General features: G+C 40.2%; 1 protein-coding gene across 3 annotated transcripts; it reads right to left on the reverse strand.

Annotated features, from left to right (window-relative positions):
* Window positions 1-381: 381 nt before the first annotated feature.
* LOC129754651 (actin-related protein 2) lies at window positions 382-23,503 on the reverse strand. Of its 3 annotated transcripts, XM_055750867.1 has the most exons (7): window positions 23,249-23,503; window positions 22,789-22,899; window positions 22,612-22,626; window positions 22,109-22,135; window positions 1,871-2,446; window positions 1,475-1,808; window positions 382-1,411 (listed from the first exon to the last, which is right to left on the reverse strand). In XM_055750867.1, exons 1-7 carry the CDS (start codon window positions 23,294-23,296, stop codon window positions 1,293-1,295), a joined length of 1,230 nt encoding a protein of 409 aa, XP_055606842.1. In that variant the 5' UTR covers window positions 23,297-23,503; the 3' UTR covers window positions 382-1,292. The 3 variants fall into 3 exon arrangements, with proteins under 3 accessions (XP_055606842.1, XP_055606917.1, XP_055606990.1); XM_055750942.1 differs by lacking the exon at window positions 22,109-22,135; XM_055751015.1 differs by lacking the exons at window positions 22,109-22,135; window positions 22,612-22,626.
* Window positions 23,504-23,823: the final 320 nt, after the last annotated feature.

The raw sequence follows: 23,823 nt of genomic DNA on the forward strand, positions 1-23,823 counted from the left end.
GTTCACGTTGCTGGAAGCAGAGTTTATCAAACAATCCAACATCATTTTCACGATTCCAGCTTCTATACCTACTAGCTTAATAACATTTCTTTCGTGAACAGTCCTTATCGGGACTCATTCTGCATTTCACCTGGAGGCTGGAGGTGCTGACTCAAGGGGGATTCCTTGACTAGGAATGTTAGCTCGGATGAACTGCAATCGGTCTTCGGAACTCATCTGAACCTAAGTTTCTTCCGTGAAGACTTTCATGGAGTCAAAACGACGAAGTGAAATTCCCTGGGTCACGTCACTCGATTCGCAAAATAAGTCCAATGATATCTTGTCGCAGAAGTCAGAAGGGATAGTTTCTCGATACATTTTCTAAAATGGAAAAGCCACAAATACTAGCTAAAACATACATGTTATTATTTTCTTAACCAAAGGAAAACATAAACTATTGTGTTGCTCATAATCGTACACTTATTTAATAGTTGACGTGTAATAAAAAAAAATACAATTTGTTTCAGAACTAAAGCGAACATGGAACGACAACAGTTTTTGATATAAAAATTGACACTATTATAATGCGATTATGAGCAGCATAATTAGAATTATAGTTAACATACTATTTTTACTATCAAATAAAAATTCTTGGCATGTTTCTTTTTTTTAAACATTTGGAAAGTTGAGTGAAGAAAAATTACAGATGGTGTAACATTTACGTTGTATTCAATTTTCAAATTACACAAAATGTATTTGTTTAAGTATTGATTCTATGATGCGAATTGAGTGAAAAAAACAAGAGCGCACTCAACTGACATTATTGAAGGTCCCTGTGAATCTATGGTCGAACTTTCAACGTCATTTCAATTGATTTCATAATAAATGCATTCAAACGGTCATTACATATTTCCTCGTTTTTTTCGACGATCTAAAGACAGTAGCGAAATGTGACGGAATTGCAAAATGCTGCGAACCTCAGGCTGTTGCAGCTTCAGTACAAGCATTTTGCAAAATGCCATATTCTCTTGGCTGTGGAGCATTTTCAGAATACTGTTAGACAAATAGACTTTTTTTAAAGTCGAATAAAATCTTAAAGCGATAAAAGAATAAGTTCACAGAAATTAAATTTTCTATCACGTTAGCCAAAAGCAAATTACAAATGCCTTTAGTAACGCGTATCAGAGTGAAAGTAGGTTTTAAATATATAAAATTGAAAGGTTATAAAACTGATTTGAATCATTCATGATGTTTTTCCAATTTGAGGAAACTGACCGTGTAAGGGTAGGTTTGACATTTATATTTTTTTACATCTAATTGCTCGTTCTGGCGCTCAGTTTTTTCAGAACGTTCAGTCCCTGCTCTTGGTACTCTGCCTTGGACATCCAGAATGCATCCCGATCCTTGGTTACTTCTGCCAAAACTGCGCCGCCTAAAAGATGTGAGATAAAGTTGCAATCAACAATTGAGAAAACTGCTAGCTATGAAACTTTACCAATGAAAACCATATCCTTTCGTCTCGGTGGATCTTCGATGCGAATTTTGAATTTGGATAATTTTTCGCTGTCGTTTTTAAGCACCCGTTCTAGGTACAATTGCTTAATTTCACGTTCTAATCTACTCGGCAACCCTGGATACATAGTCGAACCACCCGACAGAACAATGTGCTTGTACAATTCCGACCGCATGTCAATATCTGCTGCCTGAATTGTGGAAAATACCAGTTCAGCAATACCTTGTCCCTCAACGTTAATCAAATGCGGTTGGAACAATGCTTCCGGTGCTTCGAAGCGCTCGCCACCAACCTTAATTATACGCCCATCAGGAAGCTGAAACATTTATTCATTTATTTCAATACAGATATTTCAAAATACAATTCATTCACTATTACCGTGTACGACTCAACCAACACAGTTGTTTCCAGCGCCAGCCTCTGTTCCATCTCGATATCGTATCCTATGTAGCACAGCTTCTCTTTCATCATGCGGACGGTTTCAAAATCCGCGGAATGATTAAAAGCATAGCCTCGGAGGAGTAGAAGCTTGATAAGATACCGGGTGATATCTCGTCCTGCGATATCCAGGCGGCGCGTGAGATGTGGTAACGCGAATTCCTCATACACCGGACATATGTGAGTCACACCGTCACCAGAATCTATCACAACACCGCTTATCAATCCTTGGGCATACAGGGTCAAGACTGCCTGAATAGCGATGTAGGTAGAGTCGAACCCGTACTTTTCGAACATGACTTCGATCATTTTTTCACGGTTCTTAGTGGGATTCATGGGTGGTTCGGTAAGCAGGATTTTCGTGTTTGTAGGATCGATGTTCATTTTCTTCGATCCGAACGTATAATCCCATACGTGACACATGTCCTCCCAGTTGCGAACTACACCATTCTCCATGGGATAGGAAACCTCGAGCAATGACCGCAGCTGTGATGCTTCATCGCCAACCATAAGATCCTATTAGAATAAGTGTTTTACGTTAAAGGTTCAATTTTGAAAGCGACTTACGTTAGGGAAATGCTATTATTTTGAAAACAAAACTCACAAATTGCTGATTAAGGAAAAACAATTGAAATTCAAAACAAACACAAGGGATGGATTTGAACATTACCTTTCCAACAGAAAACCAGAAAATAATCCTGTTAAAAAAAAACTGTTAAATATATTTTTTTTAAAAAGTATATCACAGCTCAGTCCCAAGAACAATGGATTTAGCCTGATCTATCAAAGTTCTTTGAGTGCCATGTGGCACAAGTTTTGGTTTTTCATTATAATTTTTTTAATTCTATTTGAATACTCTATTTTTATCAATTTTATATAACTTATGAATCTAACCAGTTGTTGATTCAAAAAAAGTATTTATTATTACTTCAATAGCTACAAGTGAAAAAAATGACCTTTCGACGATCTACCAGGAAAGAAATCAAAACCAGATGACCCACTTTAAGATAGAACCTAATAAAGCCATATAAAACTAACAAATAGCCCATTCATGAAATTGTTGAAAAGTCAGGAACTGCTGTGACAGTTAGTCAGTAACGAACTGCCATGGTCCAAAGAGTAGCAAAAGACGTCTCCATGCGAGCGCAGCACTGTCGAAACTACGATACGAAGGAGCGGCCTGGAGCTTAGCCACAGAGTTAGAGCGCAACAGATGCAAATTACGTAGCACTCAACGATCAGCCAATGCTCAAGTGGCAGGAGCAATGGCATCGAACAACGCAAGATAGGCTAATCTCGCGACTTTCGGACTGGGTAAATTGGAAGTATGGATAGGTTACTTCTACCTGACGCAGTTCTGAATCATGCGCGATCTATAGTGAATTTTAATAAAAATTTTAGAAACGTCGCTGGTGAACTGGCAACAACACACAGACTTCCGACAATCTAGTAATCCACTTTTCTATGTCGGAAGTCGGAAGTCCGGACTTCCGAAGTAAAATTTAGTGCTGGCGCCTTAATAATACGAATCAGGAAGGATGATGAACGGAGAGAGAGAGAGAGATAGTCAACCAAACTTGACAAGCTAAAGGAAGGTCTTGGGCCTCGTATGACACCACAATTCAAAAGCAACGCGATCTTAGGGCGTGGTATAACCTGGACTGATCTACACTCATACGTGTGGTTCGGCTTGAAAGGTTTCACGTACTCAGCTACAATCTTTCCTGCCGCAGAAGGTAGCGGAGAAACCATCCGGGGTGGTCGTGACGGTATTCTAGCTTGGTAGTTCCTCTATCGGTCTGGTGGTTAGAAATCCTACGGAAGCGGATGCTGTGACGGGCGCAAGTTACTTTGAAAACGTTACCTAATCGACACACGTTTCGGAGTCTTCTGTACCAGTCTGAAGTTGGCAAAAGAGGAAAAAAGAAGACGACTAAAAATAAGAAAGATGGTAAAGGAAAATGAGATGTGAGATGTATAAATGCATGATCACAGCCTACCCCTTGATGTAGTATCATAGGGTGAAACCAAGGGGCACATCTGACATACGAAGCCCAAGGTAGTTTTAGAATAAGTTTGCCAGAATTATATCAGCACGTATCCGGGCCGGACAGATCCGGACAATCTTACATGTTATCTAATTTTAATCGCCGCTGAAATTGTATTTATTTTAATCTGAATTGGGATTCCCGCAAATTTCATAAAAACTTGCTGCCCGGTTGCCCGGTCGGACGCAACCTCATCCGTAACTGGTTATGGGTAGCAATGTGGCTTCTCCGTCACACAGGTAGTTCAAAAAGCTGCCGATAACACAAAGCCCTAACTCACATTCTGTCAACATCTGTTCGATGGTTGATGGTGATGGTTAACGACTGACGTTAACGAAAACGAAATGCCAGCTAGATCGATATCATCATCATTTCTTGAGCCCAAAGCATGCCATCATAACATGTGGTTTATCAGTCTAGAGCGTTTTCGTTGATAACTCCGACCCAAACCCAAGAAAGTGTTCTTAACTTTAATGACAGAGCCAGTTGCTGACATTTAGCTAGCAAACGTATGTCAACGTGCTACTGAGTTTGTGATCGACATTTTACGATCTTTAATTATCACAGAAAATGGATATGCAGTTTTAAGTTTTTTATTTCAACATCTTAATATTTATGCACCTTTTGAAAATATTTAGGAAGTATGTCACGTGGACATGACCCAAACCCCTACCCCCCTCTTCGTGGACAAGCGTGGACATTTCCATACAGTTGTCCAGGTGGTATGTGAAAGGCCCCTAAACAGTTAGCTGGCTCGTAGTTTATATCGAAAAACGCCGTTCACTTATCATCTAAACCGAAGATTACTATCAGTTTAAGAGGTTTAACTGCTTTGTTATATATTCAATTATAAGTTAGATTTTTTTTTAAACCAGGACATTTTTTGAAAAATCCCTCGAAAATCAGGGCAAATCCTATAAAATCAGGACACCTCTGGCACCTTTGGTTCTGAGAGCAGCGTCTTTTCTCGTGAACGTACACTGGCGATGTAGTTCCACATTTGAGATCCAATGGGCGATGGAATCGAAAAGTTATTCTTTCTCTTCTTAAGAAAAACCCGTAAGATCTGTCAAAAGGTGGGTGAAATTTTAGCTGCATCCCACTTGCACTAATGCAAAACCATCACCCAAATTCGGCAGCACATCCATCGTCTATTGCCATGCCATCAAGCGCGGATGATACACCGCAGGCAGCGATTCACAAAAACTTGCAGTTTTCGCGTCGTCACCGCATATGTGCACCAAGCAGGCTTGGCAACAGTCAGCGTCATTAGTCAAAAAAATATGACTGTGAAGCCTCTTGGTCCGTCAAACTCAATTGAATGTTCCTTATACGCCAGTCACTTCGTTCGCCAGTCACTCATCCCCCAGTCGTTTGAAGCTTAAAGAATTTCATAGTCAAGATATGTCACATTGGTATGTCATGCTGGCGCGCCATGTCGCTTTGAAATTCACAACAAATCATCACTTCTATACATCTAATAATGCTTGGAATCGTCTCCTTTCTTTCGGGAGCAATTAAAAACTCATCAAATCATGACCCGGATTGTAAGAATGCCGAAATTTAAACCGACAAAATTTCTTGATTTTTTGCCGGAACTAAGATGTCATGAAAATTTTCTCGCCGATTAAGATATTTTTTAGTTTATTATCACAGTTTCGGACGGTTCTTCAAACTATTGTGCTTAAATACCGGAATCACTGCTTCAAACCGAGAAAAAACAATATTCCCATTTTCCTACTTGTCGCGCTACAAAACTCAGCATCACAGGTCTGCGCTTTTTCCATGGAGATCAAATGAGAGCAGGTATGTCGTGTGAACGTATTGGGCTGCTTGTCGCCTTAGCATGACATCAACCGAAGAGCTTTGCCAGTCACTCTCAGGAGAAATTTGACCATGTGTGGGAGCTTCGCCAGTCGCATGACGGAGAAATGTTTGATTTGACGTGCTTTATCCATCATGCGAGTAGTGAGGCTCCGTCAATTAAGTACGGTGCCGGTCGTTTGATGAAACAAAACTAGTCGGGTCAAGCGTGACGGGCGAAATTTACCTACCCTGGCACCCGTATCAGCCGTTATCTGGCTACCAAGATATTGGAAGCACCACGAAATTGGAAGGATTTACTGTGTTGATCTCCATCGACTTGGTCTTTCCGAAATTGATTTTGAGACCTGCTGCCTTGGAGCTTTCGGTGAGGTCGTCGAGTTTGCTCTGGTTGTCTTTGGGCGAGCATAACAATATCGTCTGCCAGGTCAAGGTCGTTTAGCTGCTCTATTGTCGAAGGATTCCACGGCAAACCTCGGATCAGTCTACAGTCAATCGATCCAGTCAAGATCTTATCCATTACTTGTCTCACTCCAGCAGTTACCGGGATACGTTCGGACAAGACACCGTCGTGCAAGACTTTGCACGTAAATGCCAAGTACTGTGCTTCGATGAGATGGACTAGTTTCTCTGGGACCCCTCGTCGCCAATATCACCAATAAACATTTAGTAGTCTATAGTTTGTCAGTGCATGTTTGCTCTCGCCCCTTTCTTGTGAGCAAAATCGATGATTTTGTCGGTCCCGATGGCAACGACCCTATTTTGCTCACCCATATAGTAACCCCCGGTGCGGTATCAGAGTGATGGTGGCGAGTGAGCATTTTCACTTTGCTTCCAATTAATGCGCATATATACTCTTAGCTAGATTTTATGAACATGCAGCGTTTAAATCCCCGATAGAAAACTACATCCAAAAATGCCAGCTCAAGTCTTCAGAGAGAAAAGGTGCTCTCCTCGGGAGGAGAGGTAAGCGCTAATTCCAAAATAGCATTTTATGCATTTTACCGATAAAAAAATCACTTAATCGCAGACATCTCGGCTACCCAAAGCTGCTCAAGGCACCCGGTCAGCAGCTCAGGGACGACAGCAGGTCCGCTAAACGACAATAAACGTTGAGAACGAAAAGCGCCAAGTAAGCACCATTAAACACATAGGTAGAACAAGAAAGTAATTGCACAGAGAATTGTTCCTTTCCCTCCCACAATAGCTGAGCCACGCGCTCATCTGCACCTTAGACAAGCACCTAGGCACAAAGCCTCAAGGCACCCGGTCAGTAGCTCGGGAGCGACAGCAGGTCCGCTAAACGACAAACGTCGGGAACGAAAAGCACCTTTCAAATACAGAGGTTGAGCAATGCAATAACTGTTCTTTCCCCCCATAATAGCTCCACCAGCTGCTCATCTGCATCTTGGACAAGTGCTGTGATAAAAAAATAAAAAGAGGTCAGAAACGTGAGTAGCCTATGTACCAAAGTCCGAAGGAAAAACTAACGTCACGATCCCCTCCGCCAGGGTCCCTTTTCTGTTTTTTTCTCTTTTTTCCCATCTCAACATCTCAACGCTCTTCAAGTGTATCCGAATTCAAGACAGCAAGCACAGCCCCACCTTTGTGCTGTTTCATTAAATCAGCAACAGTTAGCAGCTTGGCAAAAATCGACCGGAATCCACGACACTTCCAGCTGCCTATGTGCAGTGGTCTAACGCCAAATAATCCCACCAAGCAGAGTCGGATGTCATCATTCGCAGCACCCGTTGCGATAAATCGGGGCAAATCGGCACCTTCTGCCGCAACGTGTCAACTGTGGCTTTTCAGTTCAACGCGAACCTACAAGCCAACGAAGTTCGGTCAGAACGTCTCGGCCACAACGGAGGCAGTATAAACGGTGGCATCGACCACAAACCGAGATCGGAAGAACGTCTTGGCCACAACGGAGGCAATATCAGCTGTGGCACCGGCTACAAATCGAGATCGGAAGAACACATCGGCTATGACGGCGGCAGCATCAACTGTGGTACTATCACAATCTAGAATTGGTGGTGATATGTACTGTGGTAACGAGCACGCCTTCGCAACGAGAGCAACAACAGGCTCAGCATCAACAGCAAGGACAATGAATGGTGTTGTGCCCGATGGTCGAGCGAGACGCGACGATGATGCATGACCCTGATGTGTGTCATGCGCAAAAACTGGAAAAGCTGTAAGTGCACGTTATTATCATTCAAATCTAAATAGCATTGTAAAGAAATTGGGTATAATGTTTCCAAAAAATTACAAATCAGAATTTAAAATTTAAATATCATTGACCATAATTATTTATGTGGCTTTGACCACGGACCCGCCCCATAATAAAAAATCTAAATTTTGAAAAATCCTCATATTTGGCACCACTGACTGTTTGATGTCGTCCGCGTGTTGTATTTCATTTGTTGCGTTGTTTTTTTGCATCTCGCCGAAGATCCTGCAACAAAAATGGATCGGAGGACTATAGCCTCCTCCACACTCGGCAACTTGAACTGCGATTTCGGTTGCTGAGACTTGTTTTTGTTTGCATTTGATGAGATCCACGTCTCAAGTCTCTCGACTTAAGCGTAGTCCACACCATGATGAAATCTAGATATGGTGGTCTCACTTTGGCAAAAAGTAGACGAGGGTTGGATGCGGAGGAGGGGGCGAAACGTAGCCGAAATTTGACAGCTGGCTGTTTGACTGGCTGGGATGCCAGGTGCTCTGATTTTTTGTAAAACACGAAGTTTTGCCAATCATCAAGATATTACTTAGACAAAGATTTCGCCTTGATTTTTGCAAATATAATTCATAGAATCGAAACAAAATCTTCCGGCTGAGCTCCGGGCTGGTAAGCAAAGCTGGAAGAGGTTGGACCTATAAACGACGGTGCCAGCTTTGTCGGTAGCGGTGAGTAACATTAATTTTGCATTAAAGGATGATAAGGTCAAAATTTGGTCAAGAGAAAACGCGTGTAAATCGGTGAAATCGTTTATTTAAAAAATCAAATTAAATTTCTTTTTCAAGTTTAATTAGTATAAAATTCAGGAAAAATATTCAGTTAGGCTTCTGTTTTTCCAAACCCGAATTGCCGGGCCTTACGCTTAACCTCTGCCATCAGATTTTGTACAGCCACCTTGTCCACCTTCTTCGCCGCAGAAAGCCAGTTTGCCTTGAACTGCTGCTCGTGTAGCGGTCGCACCACTTAAAAATTTGAATTCTCCAGAACCGAAAGACTAGCTTTCGGTTTCGCCTTTCGGTATGCAATACAGCATTGATCGGTTCTGTGTCTTCATCGATTTCGATCGAAGGAGGAAAGTCTGGCTTTTCACTTCAAGGAGATGCATTAAGTTTATCGAAAGGGTTAGAAAGCTGCAGCAAGACCCGAATTACGGTCGACAAAACGAGCGACGAATTAAAATTGACAAAATCCCGAAGATTTTCAAAAGACCTCTCGGGATTAACGTATATCCGCCAAGGGTCAACGCCCGAGATCATCTTCCCTGATCTGAGACTGCACGCTGCAAGATCATTTCAATCTGGACAGCAAATGTGCTTGGGAGTGCGCTTTGTTTCGCGAGTCGTAGAATCCTTTACTTTGTGAAAGGTAACCATAAAGTGATGTGGTTTTAAAATTTATGAAGCTAAACTTCTTTCCTTGTATGTAGCCCCAACTCTAGGCTACATATCGCGAGCTAGGGCAAATTTGTGCGTTGTGTTGCAAAAAGCCAGGTAAAGTCGTGCAGAACATACCATAGTGCAAGTGCAAGTGCTAATGTTAAGGCCGTACAGGCAACCTGATTTCGCCCTACAGCCGCTTCCGGTCACCGGGAACAATCCATCTAGCCCATCCGTCCAGACTATCGGGCCATATCGTCACCTCGAGCCCGAAACTACCACCTGATTGCCCGTTTTGGAACCAGTTGAGCCAGTGAACACCACGTGTTCTGTCACACTGCAGCTCAGGTAACAGATCTAACATCGAAACATAACACGCTCCTTTCGGTAACCAGGGGGAACCAAATTGTCATAGGCCCATCCCCGTTTCAGCGAACCCGATTCGACATCATTTTTCCGACTTCTACTAGGAGCGCAGAATCGGAAGGATTCCACCACCGCATCGTCGAGAGCGAGCAGCGTCATCATCGCTTACCTTCGACGTCATCACCGGCAGCGACGTCATCAAGCGCCCTCCGCGGTTGAGCTGGGCCACACCAACGTCGGAGAGAAGGTTTGAAACCATACATACTCGGTGAGTCGAATGAACATTACTCTTTTCCCTTTTGGTTCTCCCATTAGAGCGCCGGTCACGGCTGCCGCTACCACTGCATCGAATATATGAAAAATTAAATCCTAAATATTCCCCGCTGAAATGGAAACTTCAGCTCATTATAATATCACCCATATATAATTTGTCGACAAAGCTGTAAGAAAGACTACAGCATAAAAAATGTGTTAACACAGAATTTCTGAACATAAACCAAAAACGTAGCTACGTCGCGCAATGCGTGGACCACTCTAACATTCTCTCTTGGAGTCATCGTTGGAATTCACGCCGTTCTCAACACTTGAACGTCGGCCTTTAGCACTGCACGGTAGGATAGAAGATAGAAACGCACGCACAAGAGATAGGTAGAGAGTAGGAAATACATATGTATACATATAACATGAATGAACTAAATTGATACACCGAATGAACACCTTTGTACAAATTTATTAATACACTTTTTCAATGAAGAATATAATCGCTTTTGAACTCTACCAAGAATATTAGTCGATTTAATTTTGGAATCCCATCGCTACGCGTAACGGATTAAATTCAGATGATCTCACATCTGCAGCCACTTCCAAAATCACTTGTTCTTCGGGGCGGAATGAATTGTAGTTCCTATGAAGATTAATTCAGGTATGGGTGGTCTCGTACCGAGATTTTTGAGGAATATCTTTTAGGTTTTGTTAATTTTCGGGAGTGTGTCCGAGAATTTTCTCGAGTTTTGTTGGCTGGAATGCGGAGTCGGACTGATTCGATCCTCTATCCTTCGGGAAGACGTTATGGACTCGCCTTGAAGTGAGTCTCAGCCGGGCATTTTCACCTTGGTGTGCTGTCCCTCTTTAAGGGTGGCGCATAAGCAGCACGCTTGCACCGGATCGATCAGTGCTGGCTACAAATTGGCGCCCAACGAAAAGGTTCTATTTGGAGAACACGCTAGAATAATGCTTCAAAGCAGATTATAAAACTGCTCGTTTTTTAAGGATCTTATGGAAAATTAATAAGTAGATTTTTTGGACTTGTTAGAGAATAAACTTTTTGGAGTAAATTAATAAATAAAACACTATGTACATTTAGGGATTAGCGTATATCAAAGATTTATTTGGAGACTATTAAGGTACATTATCATTGCATATAGTAAATCCTATACTGTTTTGCGTGTACAATTGCGCACTGTTTTGAAGATCGCTCTAGGAATTTCGGAGTGGAAAGAGGAGAAATTTTTGTCCGAGGAATTTGTGTTTCACATTATTTTCCATTATTTTTTATTATTTCATTTTCTTTATTATTTTATTTACATTTTTATTTCAATATTTATTTTTTTTCTTAATTTATTATTTTTATTATTTTTTTTCTTTTTATTTTTTATTATTGTAAGTATTCTTTAGTTAATACTTACCTGAATTCAATTTTTTTTCTTTACATTTTTTTTTTTGGTATTTTAAAATTTATTCATATTTAAAAATGGCAAGTTTTCCGCGGGTCGATCACCTCACAAACGATGAAGTAAAATATGAATTGGTAATTCGGGGTGAGGTGAAGGCTCTAGAAGGCGATCGAGATGAGCAATGTAGGCTGTTGAGGAGGCTTTTCCAGGAAGACGCGAAGGAGAACCGAGAACACGTGTCACCCTACACCATCGAGCAAGAGTTTGATCGAATAGCAGGCATCGTGAACGATTTGCGTCAAAAACTGGAGGACAAGCCTGACGAGGTCAGCTTTTCTCGATTAAAACACTATTTACAGCGTACGTTGAGAAGCCGAGCACCCGACCAGGCTTCTAAGGATATGGTCAGAGAGTTGGCGAATGACATCAGGTCTGTTTTGAACAAATTCCGACAATCTAGGCCAGCGAAAAAGTTAACCTCGGAGAACGAATCAGATTTGGAGCATCACAAACCTACTCGTGTTGTGAAGGACAACCCCACAAGCGTTACAAGTCACAAGGGTGCACCGGAAATGCACCAACATATTTCACCAGTGACTACAACTCAAATTGTAGTCCCGCCTGGAACAACTTCCCCTTTCCAACCACGAACGACGGCTCTTGGGATGACTGCAGGGATGAGTACGCAACACTCACTTGGGAGTGCCTCGCTACCTCAGACCTTCAGTTCACCTCCAATGGTCCCGTTTCCTGGAACCGTTCCGAACTACTACACCGCACCCTCGATTTGGCCTGTGGGTCAATTTCAAGCGCCGCCGGCAGTCAACACAGTTTGGTCACAAACACCAGCACCGTATACGGGAGCAGTTCCGAAACAATTGCGTCAGGACCACAGAACTACCACGAGCGACCACGAGACAGCAGGATTGAAGAGACGAATTGCTGAACTAGAGGCACAACTAGCAGGGATGTGTCAGAAAACGCCTAATCCAAGAACGGTTGAGGGTATTTTTGAACCACGTGGCATGGAGAATCTACCCAAGCAGCGACCAGTTATCAATCATGACCGGAAATGGAAGTCAGAGGAGGACTATGGCGACAACCGACGACAGGCAGCAGGTTTTGTTGGAAAACCACAACGTCAACGCAGTTCAATGGCAGTACGAGATAGAACAAGTGACGACAGCGAGGAGGACCGTGACCCACGTGACCGTTTTCGAAATAGAACGACGAATAGACAACACGTCAGGCAGAACTACAGTTCATCGGAGGACGAAGAACCCGAGTCTTATCCGTGTAGGCAACTTCAACGACTCATCTCGGATGCTGAAATTCAGAACGCAGACAGGCGTATGGAGAAATGGCATCTGACCTTCGATGGGGATCCACGACACCGTTCGCTCGAAGACTTCCTCCACAAGGTACAGCGTCTAGCGAGAATGGACAGGATTGCAGACGACGTTTTACTGCAACGGATTCACACCGTCCTTAGAAAGGAGCCATACGACTGGTATCTGTGTTACGCGGATGAGTTTTCTACCTGGAAAGATTTTGAAGAACGTATTCGGGCATTTTCACCTTGGTGTGCTGTCCCTCTTTAAGGGTGGCGCATAAGCAGCACGCTTGCACCGGATCGATCAGTGCTGGCTACACTCGTCCTTAGCAGTTTTTTTGGTTTTCTTTAGGTTCCGCTTGACAATAGCCCAGTATTTCTCAATTGGGCGAAGCTCTGGCGTGTTGGGAGGGTTCTTGTCCTTGGGAACCACATGCACGTTGTTGGCGGCGTACCACTCCATAGCCTTTTTACCGTTATGGCAAGATGCCAAATCCGGCCAAAGCAGTACGGAACAACCGTGTTACTTCAGGAAAGGCAGCAGACGTTTATTCAAACACTCTTTCACGTAAATTTCTTGGTTGACAGTCCCGGAAGCTATGAAAATGCTGCTTTTCAAGCCACAGGTACAGATGGCTTGCCAAACCAGATATTTCTTCGCGAACTTTGACAGTTTCATGTGCTTGAAAATATCTGCTACCTTTCCCCTTCCTTTTGCCGTATAAAACTCCTGTCCCGGAAGCTGCTTGTAGTCGGCTTTGACGTAGGTTTCGTCGTCCATTACCACGCAGTCAAACTTTGTCAGCATCGTCGTGTACAGCATCCGGGATCGCGCTTTGGCCGTCATATTTTGTTTATCATCGCGATTTGGAGTCACTACCTTCTTGTAAGTCGATAGTCCGGCGCGTTTTTTGGCTCGATGCACGGTTGTAGACGATACACTCAGCTTAGTTGCGGCATCTCGGAGAGAGAGGTTAGGTTACCTGCAACTCTCTTTGTCGTCTCAGCGGCTTCCGGTTTTCGATTTTTCCCCGATCCAGACTTCCTGGCTGTCGACAAACGATCCCCAAATACTTTAATTACATTTGTAACGGTTGATTTGGCAACTTTTAGCGATTTTGCTAGCTTTGCGTGCGAGTAGCTCGGATTTTCGCGATGCGCGAGCAAAATTTTGATACGCTGCTCTTCTTTCTTGGACGGCATTTTGACAACTGAAGAGCGAATTCCAAAATCAAAATAAGAGCAACATCCTACATACACACACCTTCAAAATGAGGGGTGTTCAGGGTTTTTAAATGCAAAATTGAAAGAAATACGTCAAGTTGATATTGACCAAATTTTGACCGTATCACCCTTTACTTATGACAAATGTATGCTTATTCAACACTATTTTCTTTCAAGAGCTATCTAGAAGCAGCAGAAAGTCATCGAATCGGATGGTAACATGGCGAGGCGTTACATTCCATCGTCCGAGAAGCGGCTGGCCCTCCTGCAGGAACATCCGATCTTCATCGAGATGAAGAAGCTGCTTCAGGAGGACCCCCGTCTGTTGCCATCGCTGCTCCAGAAGATCCAATCGAGTAATCCGGATCTGATGGGTAGCATTTGGGAAAACCAGATGAAGTTTTTGGCACATTTGAACGAGGGAACCGATGAGCTGAAATAGGCAAATAGGCGCAACGTTAGGCGCCTGAGCAGCATGACGATAAGTCCGATGAGTGGGTTGGGGAATCAGTTCGATCCACTGCCGGCTGTTGATTGTCCGGAATGGATTGAGCCCCTGAAAGATTCCTGCAGGTGATGCTGTTCAATTGCTAGTCATCCTCGAGTGCACCAAAACTCCAGCTCAGCGCTGCTCGTGGGTGGTGGTGGTAGATTAACTGAATATGTTAATATTAAAAAAGGCTATAGCAGTATTTACATGGTGCAACAGTTATTTGAAAATAAAATTTCGAATCATAAAATCGTTTATCATTTAATCATGAAAATTATCAATAGCAGAATTTATAGCATTCTTTGAGCAGAACCGATTTATTTTTATTTTCATCCAACACTTTTCGATTGGAGGGAAACAAAATAGCTCTTTGGATAAGGTAACAAGAATAAGGGGCAAGCAACATCCGGTTTAGGGTTTTGGTTGTTTGTTCCACCCTTTAAGATCCTTTCTATCATAACGGTCAATGAAAAGTTTTTCTTTTTCGGAACATACGGAAATACCGAACTGTATTGTAATTTTATTAAAAAAAAAGTGTTTAGAATACAAATTAATTCATTGAATATACTCATATCATTGCTTTATTTCCGAAAACTCAATTTAAATATAGTAAAATAAACTAAACCCCAGTACGGTTTTAAATCTTTTGATCTTTCGTTTACGATTAGCTTGTGCACATACACACACTTTTTTGCCATCTGATTTTTAATCTCTAACACCTGGCATCCTTGGACCCCTTTTTTCGTAAACACTACAGCCAGCTGTCAAAACTTTTTTCAATATGGCTGAATGGCGATTTGGCATATGAGATCACCATCCTAGACGCATCATGGTCCACACAAGTCTCAGCAACCGAAATCGCAGTCCAAGTTCAATGTGGTACAAAGAAGGTGATGAACAAAAACGCACACTATTACAGAACTCGTTATTCTAAAAGTAAAAAAGGTTAACAAAGCCTACGTCACTTGCCAGGATGTTTATGTATCTTTGGCGAGAATCTTTTTTTTTTTTTTTTGTTTCGATTATAGTCGTTTTACCATCTTTATGGCATTCGCGACTTTATCAACGTTACAGTTGGCGGATCGTTATTGAAAAACTTATCAGGTACAACTGTGTTCGATATTTACTCTTGGGCTCGAACTCGCGGACATCGGCTCAGGAGACAACAGACTTGCCAACTGAGCTATATCACAAGCCCATTTTGGCGAGAATCGTGAACAGCAGTTGGCAATGACTTTTTTCTCTGGTTTTCGCTGTTGGTTGTTTGTTTGAAAATGCGACTGACGTCACGAATTGTCATGGTTACAATGTTTCCAAAAAAAAACTTTTACTAACACTAAGCACGGGATTTCCATCGCCACCTGAGAGAAGTATACAGGTTGGTCCAAGTTGCCTTGTGTGGACCAAGGTTATTAGATCACAAGGTTCTCTTACTTTGTCAGTAAGTAGGCGAGGAGAGCGCGGTGAGATTTAGTGAGTTTGTTTGTAAACATCGGTAAATTTGTTTGAGCTGTTTGGCTTTGTTGGTAAACAAACTCCACGAACTCCTCAGTAGCGCAATCAAAATGGCTGAATCGGGAATTTTACATATCGTTACACCTCCTATATATACACACCTTGGTGTGGACTAGGCTTATGAAGGACGTCATTAGACGTAATGAAAAAAATAAATAAATAAATAAAAACCGTAATTGATATACTTATAGGGACGAATGCCTTCTGTGGAGTTTGTAGAGTCCATATCACACACTTTCTTCGTTCTTTTCACCAGTCAAAATATATTCACTCCGACTGCCCGTGACATTCTCTTGCACACACTTTCTGTGATGTGTGTCCTTCTCTTCCTTTTCCATCCGTCTCTCGGTATGTGAAATACTAAGGTATGATATAATCATAAACAATGTAAACTTGATGAATGGTAGAACCCTACATCCCTACTTTTCATTAAATGAAAAATAAAAACGAAATGAATATAATAAAACGTCAATCGATTTGGTCCAACCTATAGATTTGAACAAATCAGATTATTTGTTCGTTACATTAAACACAGACTTTGTTCACGTTACTATTTGAATACCGGTTTCTATTCAAGTACTTTAAACCTTAACAGTTACATTGATATGCCTTTTTGATGGGTTTGATTTCTTTCGAACCACCTGTCACCTTACAGTCAAATTATTCTATCCTTTACCGATCAACTACCTTGTGGTCTTTCTCTCCCCCTTTTTTTATGAACATCCGTTACGCTATAATAATCTCCAATAATATTTTTTTTTTTTATAATTCGATACAACAAAACTTCAAAACAATTACGTGCAGTTTGCGTGTCTTTTTAACATCGCTGCATGGTATTTTGTTTTATATCTTTATTTATTTATTTTTTTTTTAATCTTCGAGCCTCAAACTAGAACCTTTCCTTATGTCCAAAGATTAAGAAGTGGAATTAGTAGCATAACCAGACCGAATATTGAATATCACATGACCATAATGGTGACATTATGGTTATTTTCTACATATCTATTAGCGTTTGAGAATAATGAGTATACAATTAGTCTCCTTGGTGTTTCGTTTTCATAACTTATCCTATGTTTCCACCTTACTGTTTGTTTATTTACTTTCGGAACTGAAAGTAGCTGTTTAAGTTCATGTATGCGATACTTGATCAGTTCTATATTAAGAATAATCATGTAAGACTCTTGATTGTACAGCCCATACCCTAACACCGATTTTATATTATTCAAATTGATTTAGAGATCTGCACAGAATTTCTTAACTCACTAGCCAATATTCGATAAGACTCATGAAAACATTCCATGGGGATTACTATATTTCATTTTTTTTTTTATTTAATAAACTAAAATCTTCCATCTACTGACAATCTGTCATGGGTTGTAATAAAAAAGTATTTATGTAAAATAGCAAATATTTCGAAGTTTAAATTTCATTTATCGCACCATAAAATATGCTCAAATATCTGATATTCAACTACATATAACTAAACATCGCCTGTTTTCAATTTGCGATCGGTTCATTTTGATTTTTTTTTTTTGATATTCTTCGGGATTTTTATCCACTATCCGGATTTTTTTATTCAATTTTTTACGCTTATTTTTGCAAAGTTACAATACATAAACTAACTTCCATCACAGCACTTTAGATTGCACCCTTCAATACTACAATTTAGCTTTCTCTTTTGGATTTCTAGTACATTTACTTTTCTTTCTTCTTGGATTTCAATGTTTCGAATAATGCCTTGTTGTGTTGAAATTTTGACACGTTTCCGTTCAATTCAGTTGAGAGTACTTTCTTTGAATACCCAGCTGTTCACGATCTAATTCACTGTTTTCAACCCGCTGTAAAAACTACAACTATTGAAAGTAATTGTATCATTATTATTGGCAACTTTGGGTGGATAAAAACATGCATTCCTTCAGTAGTTCTTGTGGTCGCTCCAATTCCGCTTCATATTACTTTCGCTAAGTACATATCCACAAACATCATTAATGACTTTTATTTTGTACTCATTTATCTGAAAATTAACATTTTTCGGAGTTTCACTGTCTGACTGCCACTGATTATTTATCAACCTAATTTCGGAGAAGTTGTATCGTTCCACAATCCTTTCGAAGTTTCTTCCCAAACAATGACACCTCCTTTCGGAAATTTTCGAATCAAATTCTTTCTTGACGCTGACCATCAAACGCAAACGCGCAGTGGCACTGCTCGTCGCAGAGCTCAACTTTTTTCTTGATTTTTTTTTTACAATGCAGACAATCTTAAATCAAAATCAATCAGATGTTGGCAAAGTTTAATTTCTGCTGCATTTCGCCAGTTTGAGTAAACAAATAGTTTAAAATCGAAACGGTGCACTTTTTCTGCCAATCTGCCTAGTTTTTCTTATTTAAAAAAAACCAATTCTACTTAGCTCGCTGCTAAGTACCATACTCATTTCCATGCTTTCTGTACTGAAGATGTCTGTAGCTTCGTGCTACTTTAAAAACTAGTTTTGAGCTCCCTGCTCAAGATCAATCCTTCTTAGCTCACTGCCAAGTTTATCCCTTCTCTAGAATTAACATATTCAGCTCCCTGCCGTGTTAAAACACTCTCCACTCTAAGCTTCTTGCACTAGAGATTAACATAGCTTCCTGCTAAGTTCTTACACTCTATTTCAGGTTCCTTGGACAAGAGCTGAACATAGCTCATGCTTATGCTCCAACACTTCACTCTAGGCTCCATGCACTAGAGTTGAACATAGCTCCCTGCTAATGTTCCGACACTCCACTCTAGGCTCCCAGCACTAGAGTTGAACATAGCCTCCCGCTAATGTTTAACACTCCATTCTAGGCTCCCAGCACTAGAATTGAACATAGTCTCCTGCTAATGTTCCGACACTCCACTCTAGGCTCCATGCACTAGAGTTGAACATAGCCTCCTGCTAATGTTCCAACACTCCTCTCTAGGCTCCCAGCACTAGAGTTGAACATAGACTCCTGCTAATGTTCCGACACTCCATTCTAGGCTCCCAGCACTAGAATTGAACATAGCCTCCTGCTAATGTTCCGACACTTCACTCTAGGCTCCCAGCACTAGAGTTGAACATAGCCTCTTGCTAATGTTCCAACACTCCTCTCTAGGCTCCCAGCACTAGAGTTTGACTGAGCTCTGTTAAGTAAAAACAATGCTCTTTTGGTTCCCTTTTTTTCGCTTCTTTTTCCGAAAATCGTTTCAACTATCAGTATCCTAATATCCTTTTTTAAAAGTCCTTCTTTCAAACAATCACTGTTACAATCTTTCTTTCCTTCAGAACTCTCACTTGACCTAAGTTTATTCATTATTGGACCCAATATAACAAACATTTACTTTTGTATAAACTGTTTAGCTAATATTCCAATTACAGCGATATCACGTTGATTCCGGGAACACATCACTTTCTTTACACACAATAGTCTCAAAAGTCATTTCGTAATCCTAGATCGAACGATTCAATTTGAGCCAAATTAAGAATAGACTTCCGCGTCTAAAAGTAATTCGCATTTCTCTATGCACTTATGAAAACTATAAAAAAATAAACCCAACCGATTTAACTTTCGACCTTTTGAAAACTTTGGAAAATGGTAACAATTAGGAAAATATTATTTATCTACTTTCCAGCCCGCATAGCTAAAAACCATACCTAGAATCTTTCGAATTATTCGGTTCTGATTACATTAATAGTTACGATTACGTTTGGGTACTTGCTGAATGTGCCTGTGCTAGAAACGAATGGAAACCATTTCTCAAAGATACGATTAATCTTCCAAGAAACTAATTGAGGAATTTAGCAACACAACGATAAGATAACAAATTGTTTCTGAAAGATACAGTCAATGATCATAAGAAAAATTGAATAATTTTTGCAACGCGCCAGAATTTTTCTACTGTCACACCACGTGGCCGATTTTGTGCTGGAAATATATCATCTCCCGTAGCAGTTGGCGAAAATTTTTCTCTTAATCTTACCGAACCGGGACAGGTTTCGATAGTGCGATGGGTCGGTTAGCGGCAACGCCAGTTCCATTTGTACGAGGGTAAGTATCCTGTTTTATTTATTGGTAAATAATTAACATTTTTTTTTAAACTGAAAATTAATTTATTCCAGGTGCAGCTAGCCGTACGTCTCAAGATCCAGAAGTTTACGCCAAATTTTCCGTCAAATTGAACTGAAGGACCACAATACTATTTTGGGGCGGTACGATCGGCAGCAGCACCGGTTCCGACGGTAGGAGTGCTCGGCAGCCGACAACAGCATTAACAAGTTTAGAATAGGAAACAGCAACATGATGAGCGGATTAAAAGTGCAAAAAGTGTATATAAAGTAAATGTTATTTATTTGCTGTTAATATAATGTAATAATAAACCACTTGAAAACATTTATATTTCAATAATTTTAATTCTAATAGTTTTATCGAAACTACACGATATGTTGTATCGTTATTTTTTTATGCGAAAATCATTGAGGGAAGATTCCACGTATGATACAACTCGCTCAGAGCGAGTAGAAAAAAGCAAAAAAAATGAATGGTTACTCTACTTAACGACCCGTTCCCTGTATCGTAAAGTGCGTCCAAACGATTCCATTTCATGGAAAAATGATAAGCCTTATCTTACATTAATAATCCAAAACTATAGAAGTAATCTTTTGGGTGTCTTGAGAAGAAGATAATGGGAATAGTCACTGTATAATACTGATTTATGCGGGAGTGGGACTAATATTTATTCCATCTCTAATGAATCCATTAATCTATCTAGCTCCGCTGCCGAATTATGTACCTTGCCCTTTCATATACCTTGAACCTTTTGTTTATTTTTATTTCATTAGAACCAAAGAGCCCCATAGAGTTGTTTTTGACATTTCTTACGCACACTTGCTGAGCATGTACAGATGAGACGGGACAATTAACCTCAAAAACTCTCGGTACAAAAAACGTGCAGCCGGTCGACACACATGGTCGTTTTTGAGGTTAATTGTCCCAAAGTTGAAAAGTGTTGGTGAAACAACGTGCATAATGTCACGAACACTATCAGCGGCAAATAGGACTATACTACAATATATTCCCACATCAAATTCTCATGGCTTCTATTTCCCTTCTTCTCCCAGAACAACGGAACACTCTCACCTTTTCGACGGCCATTTTGCCTTCCATTTCGAAGAAAACCTCTACCAGGTGCCATCAACTCCAATGGACAATAAGTCCATTATTTGTTCAGCAAAATGATTAAATAACGTACCTTTTATGCTCCTGGTTCGTTCTCCCGCTCGTCGCCAATTGTAGAGTCCATATCACACACTTTCTTCGTTCTTTTCACCAGTCAAAATATATTCACTCCGACTGCCCGTGACATTCTCTTGCACACACTTTCTGTGATGTGTGTCCTTCTCTTCCTTTTCCATCCGTCTCTCGGTATGTGAAATACTGAGGTATGATATAATTCTAAACAATGTAAACTTGATGAATGGTAGAACCCTACAGAGTTAAAATCCCTTAAAAAAAAATAAAGTGAGTAATATACCGAAATGTTACCTACAAATCATTATAAAAAAAAGGATTTAATGACCTGAGCGTATATTAAAAATTTACTTCAAGTTGCCTTAACAGCTGGATATTCTGCTCAAAACACCAAAATCAAATGCTTAACAAAAAAAATTGTCAAACTTTTTGTATCCTGCGATTTCGAGTAATTCAATGGTGTACAGTTTATGAAAATCGATTCACTAGTTCCTGAGATATTATGTGCAAAATCTGGCTTTCCCATATTTTTTTTAGCTAGGTCTAAGTGTAGCTAAAACAGGGTTCAGAGGTCAGAGGTCTCAAAATAAGTACCTTGAGTTTCTGTTATTTCGGTATAAGCAAATAATTGACTCGGAATGCAATACAATCTATTTAATTTCGATTTGCATTTTCAATTTTGAACAATCAACACATTTCAAATTTTCTCAGAATTTGATGAGCGTTACAAATGAGATGACTATACGTTGTTAAGGTAAGTTTGATTGGTTGAATATCCATTACATTTGTACAATATGAAATGACTAAGCGCATGGTGGAATCTAATACTTACTGGCAATGTCGTAGTAGCTTCAACATCCTTCATAGTTTCATACGAATGTGATTACACAATTATCGAGTAGTGGAATAGCACAATACAAGGTAAAGTGGTAAACAACATAGAAGGGCAGAACAGAAAAAAATATGTGTTTTGTGAATCGCATTTGATCGATACATTATCCAATTTCGGATGATCGGAGCATGGAGAGCAATCGTGATTAGTTTGGCAGATGCGATTGTTAGATTTGATGGTGTTAGCAATAGAAATGAAAAAGAGAAGCCAAAAACGACAACATGAATCAAAATACGTTTTCGTGGTAGATGATCGGATTGCATTTGCTCGTTTAGGAAATCGTACAGGTGAACATTTTATAAAATGTTAGAAATTATCGAAATTGCATTTCATTTGAAAAAAAAAAACAAAACATTCTACAAAAAACAAAACTAAATAAATTGTGAGTATAAAACCTGCTTCTACAAAGTACCGTTTTAGAAACGGATTTCACTATGACTTACATCGACATGTAAATCCTGCAAAAATCGAATTTCTGTATCAGTAAATTTGGTTAATTTTTATTCCACAAACTAATTTGCAGTGATAATCGCGAGAAGAAAGATTTTCTTTCCGATCAAAATATATTCCAAAGCAGAAATACCGTAGAACATTGTTCAATTATATGCACCTAAACATACCTTAACTTCGATATCACCAATTTTGTTGACCGCACGGATAATTGGCCTGCCAACCATAGATGGGAAAATGTGCGCCGGAAAATTGCTGCCGGCATATCCGCATTTCACGAACTGGAATCAAAGAATAACCATAAGTGAATGAATATCTTTAACATAAAAAACAAAACATGTTTCACAACCATTATTTACAAATTCAGTATGTAGGCAAAAATTTTATTATGGTCAGTTTCTTGATACTTAGTTTCAATTTAAAACTCAAATGCAAGCCAATTTGAAAGGCGTTCCAATATTTTTGATAGGTAATGTAAGACCTCACACAATTCGGAAAATTATATCGACAAAAAGTTTGAGAGAATTTGTCACTGCTTCTAAAGTACGTAATATTTGTCGATCGCCGTGTTTTTTTTAAATAAATTTCTTATTGATGCCTTTTTATAGATTACCATAACATGATACCTACTCCGGTTCCATTATCGCAAACAATTACATTCCTTCCCTTGCTGTCCATTGCACAATTTTCTCTTGGCGATTAGCGCTTTAATCCGATGAAGACGGCCTTTTTCAGTTAGATACGATTTCGAGCTCTGATGTAGATTCGAAACAGTTGACTGAAACTGTTGATTTAACTTTAAAATTATTACTCAAAGCTGTCCAGTAATTTATGGAATGACTAATGTGTGCAAAACACGAAAGGTGACTTTTTGGGAGGAGCTTCTTATTTTGACATATTTAGCGTGTTCAACAGCCAATTGAAATCGGTTTCAATCGATTTCGATTGGTAAATTGTTGTTCACTCAGCCAATGTTGTGATCGAAACTAATCCAATTGACGTTCAATGAAGCCAATCGAAGTCGATCGAAACCAATCGAAATCGATCAAGCTCGAGAGCAGGATTCGTTTCTATCGGTTTCAATTACACTAACACACATGTAGTTGCTTGCTGTCAAAAACAGCTGGTTTGGTTTGTTGTGACTAATTTTTGATTGTTTCTTTGGGAGCGGTGTTCATTGTGGGGTGCTGGAGTCGGTGCTGTGC

This window comes from Uranotaenia lowii, chromosome 1, assembly GCF_029784155.1.
Source record: "Uranotaenia lowii strain MFRU-FL chromosome 1, ASM2978415v1, whole genome shotgun sequence".
NCBI lineage: Eukaryota > Metazoa > Arthropoda > Insecta > Diptera > Culicidae > Uranotaenia > Uranotaenia lowii.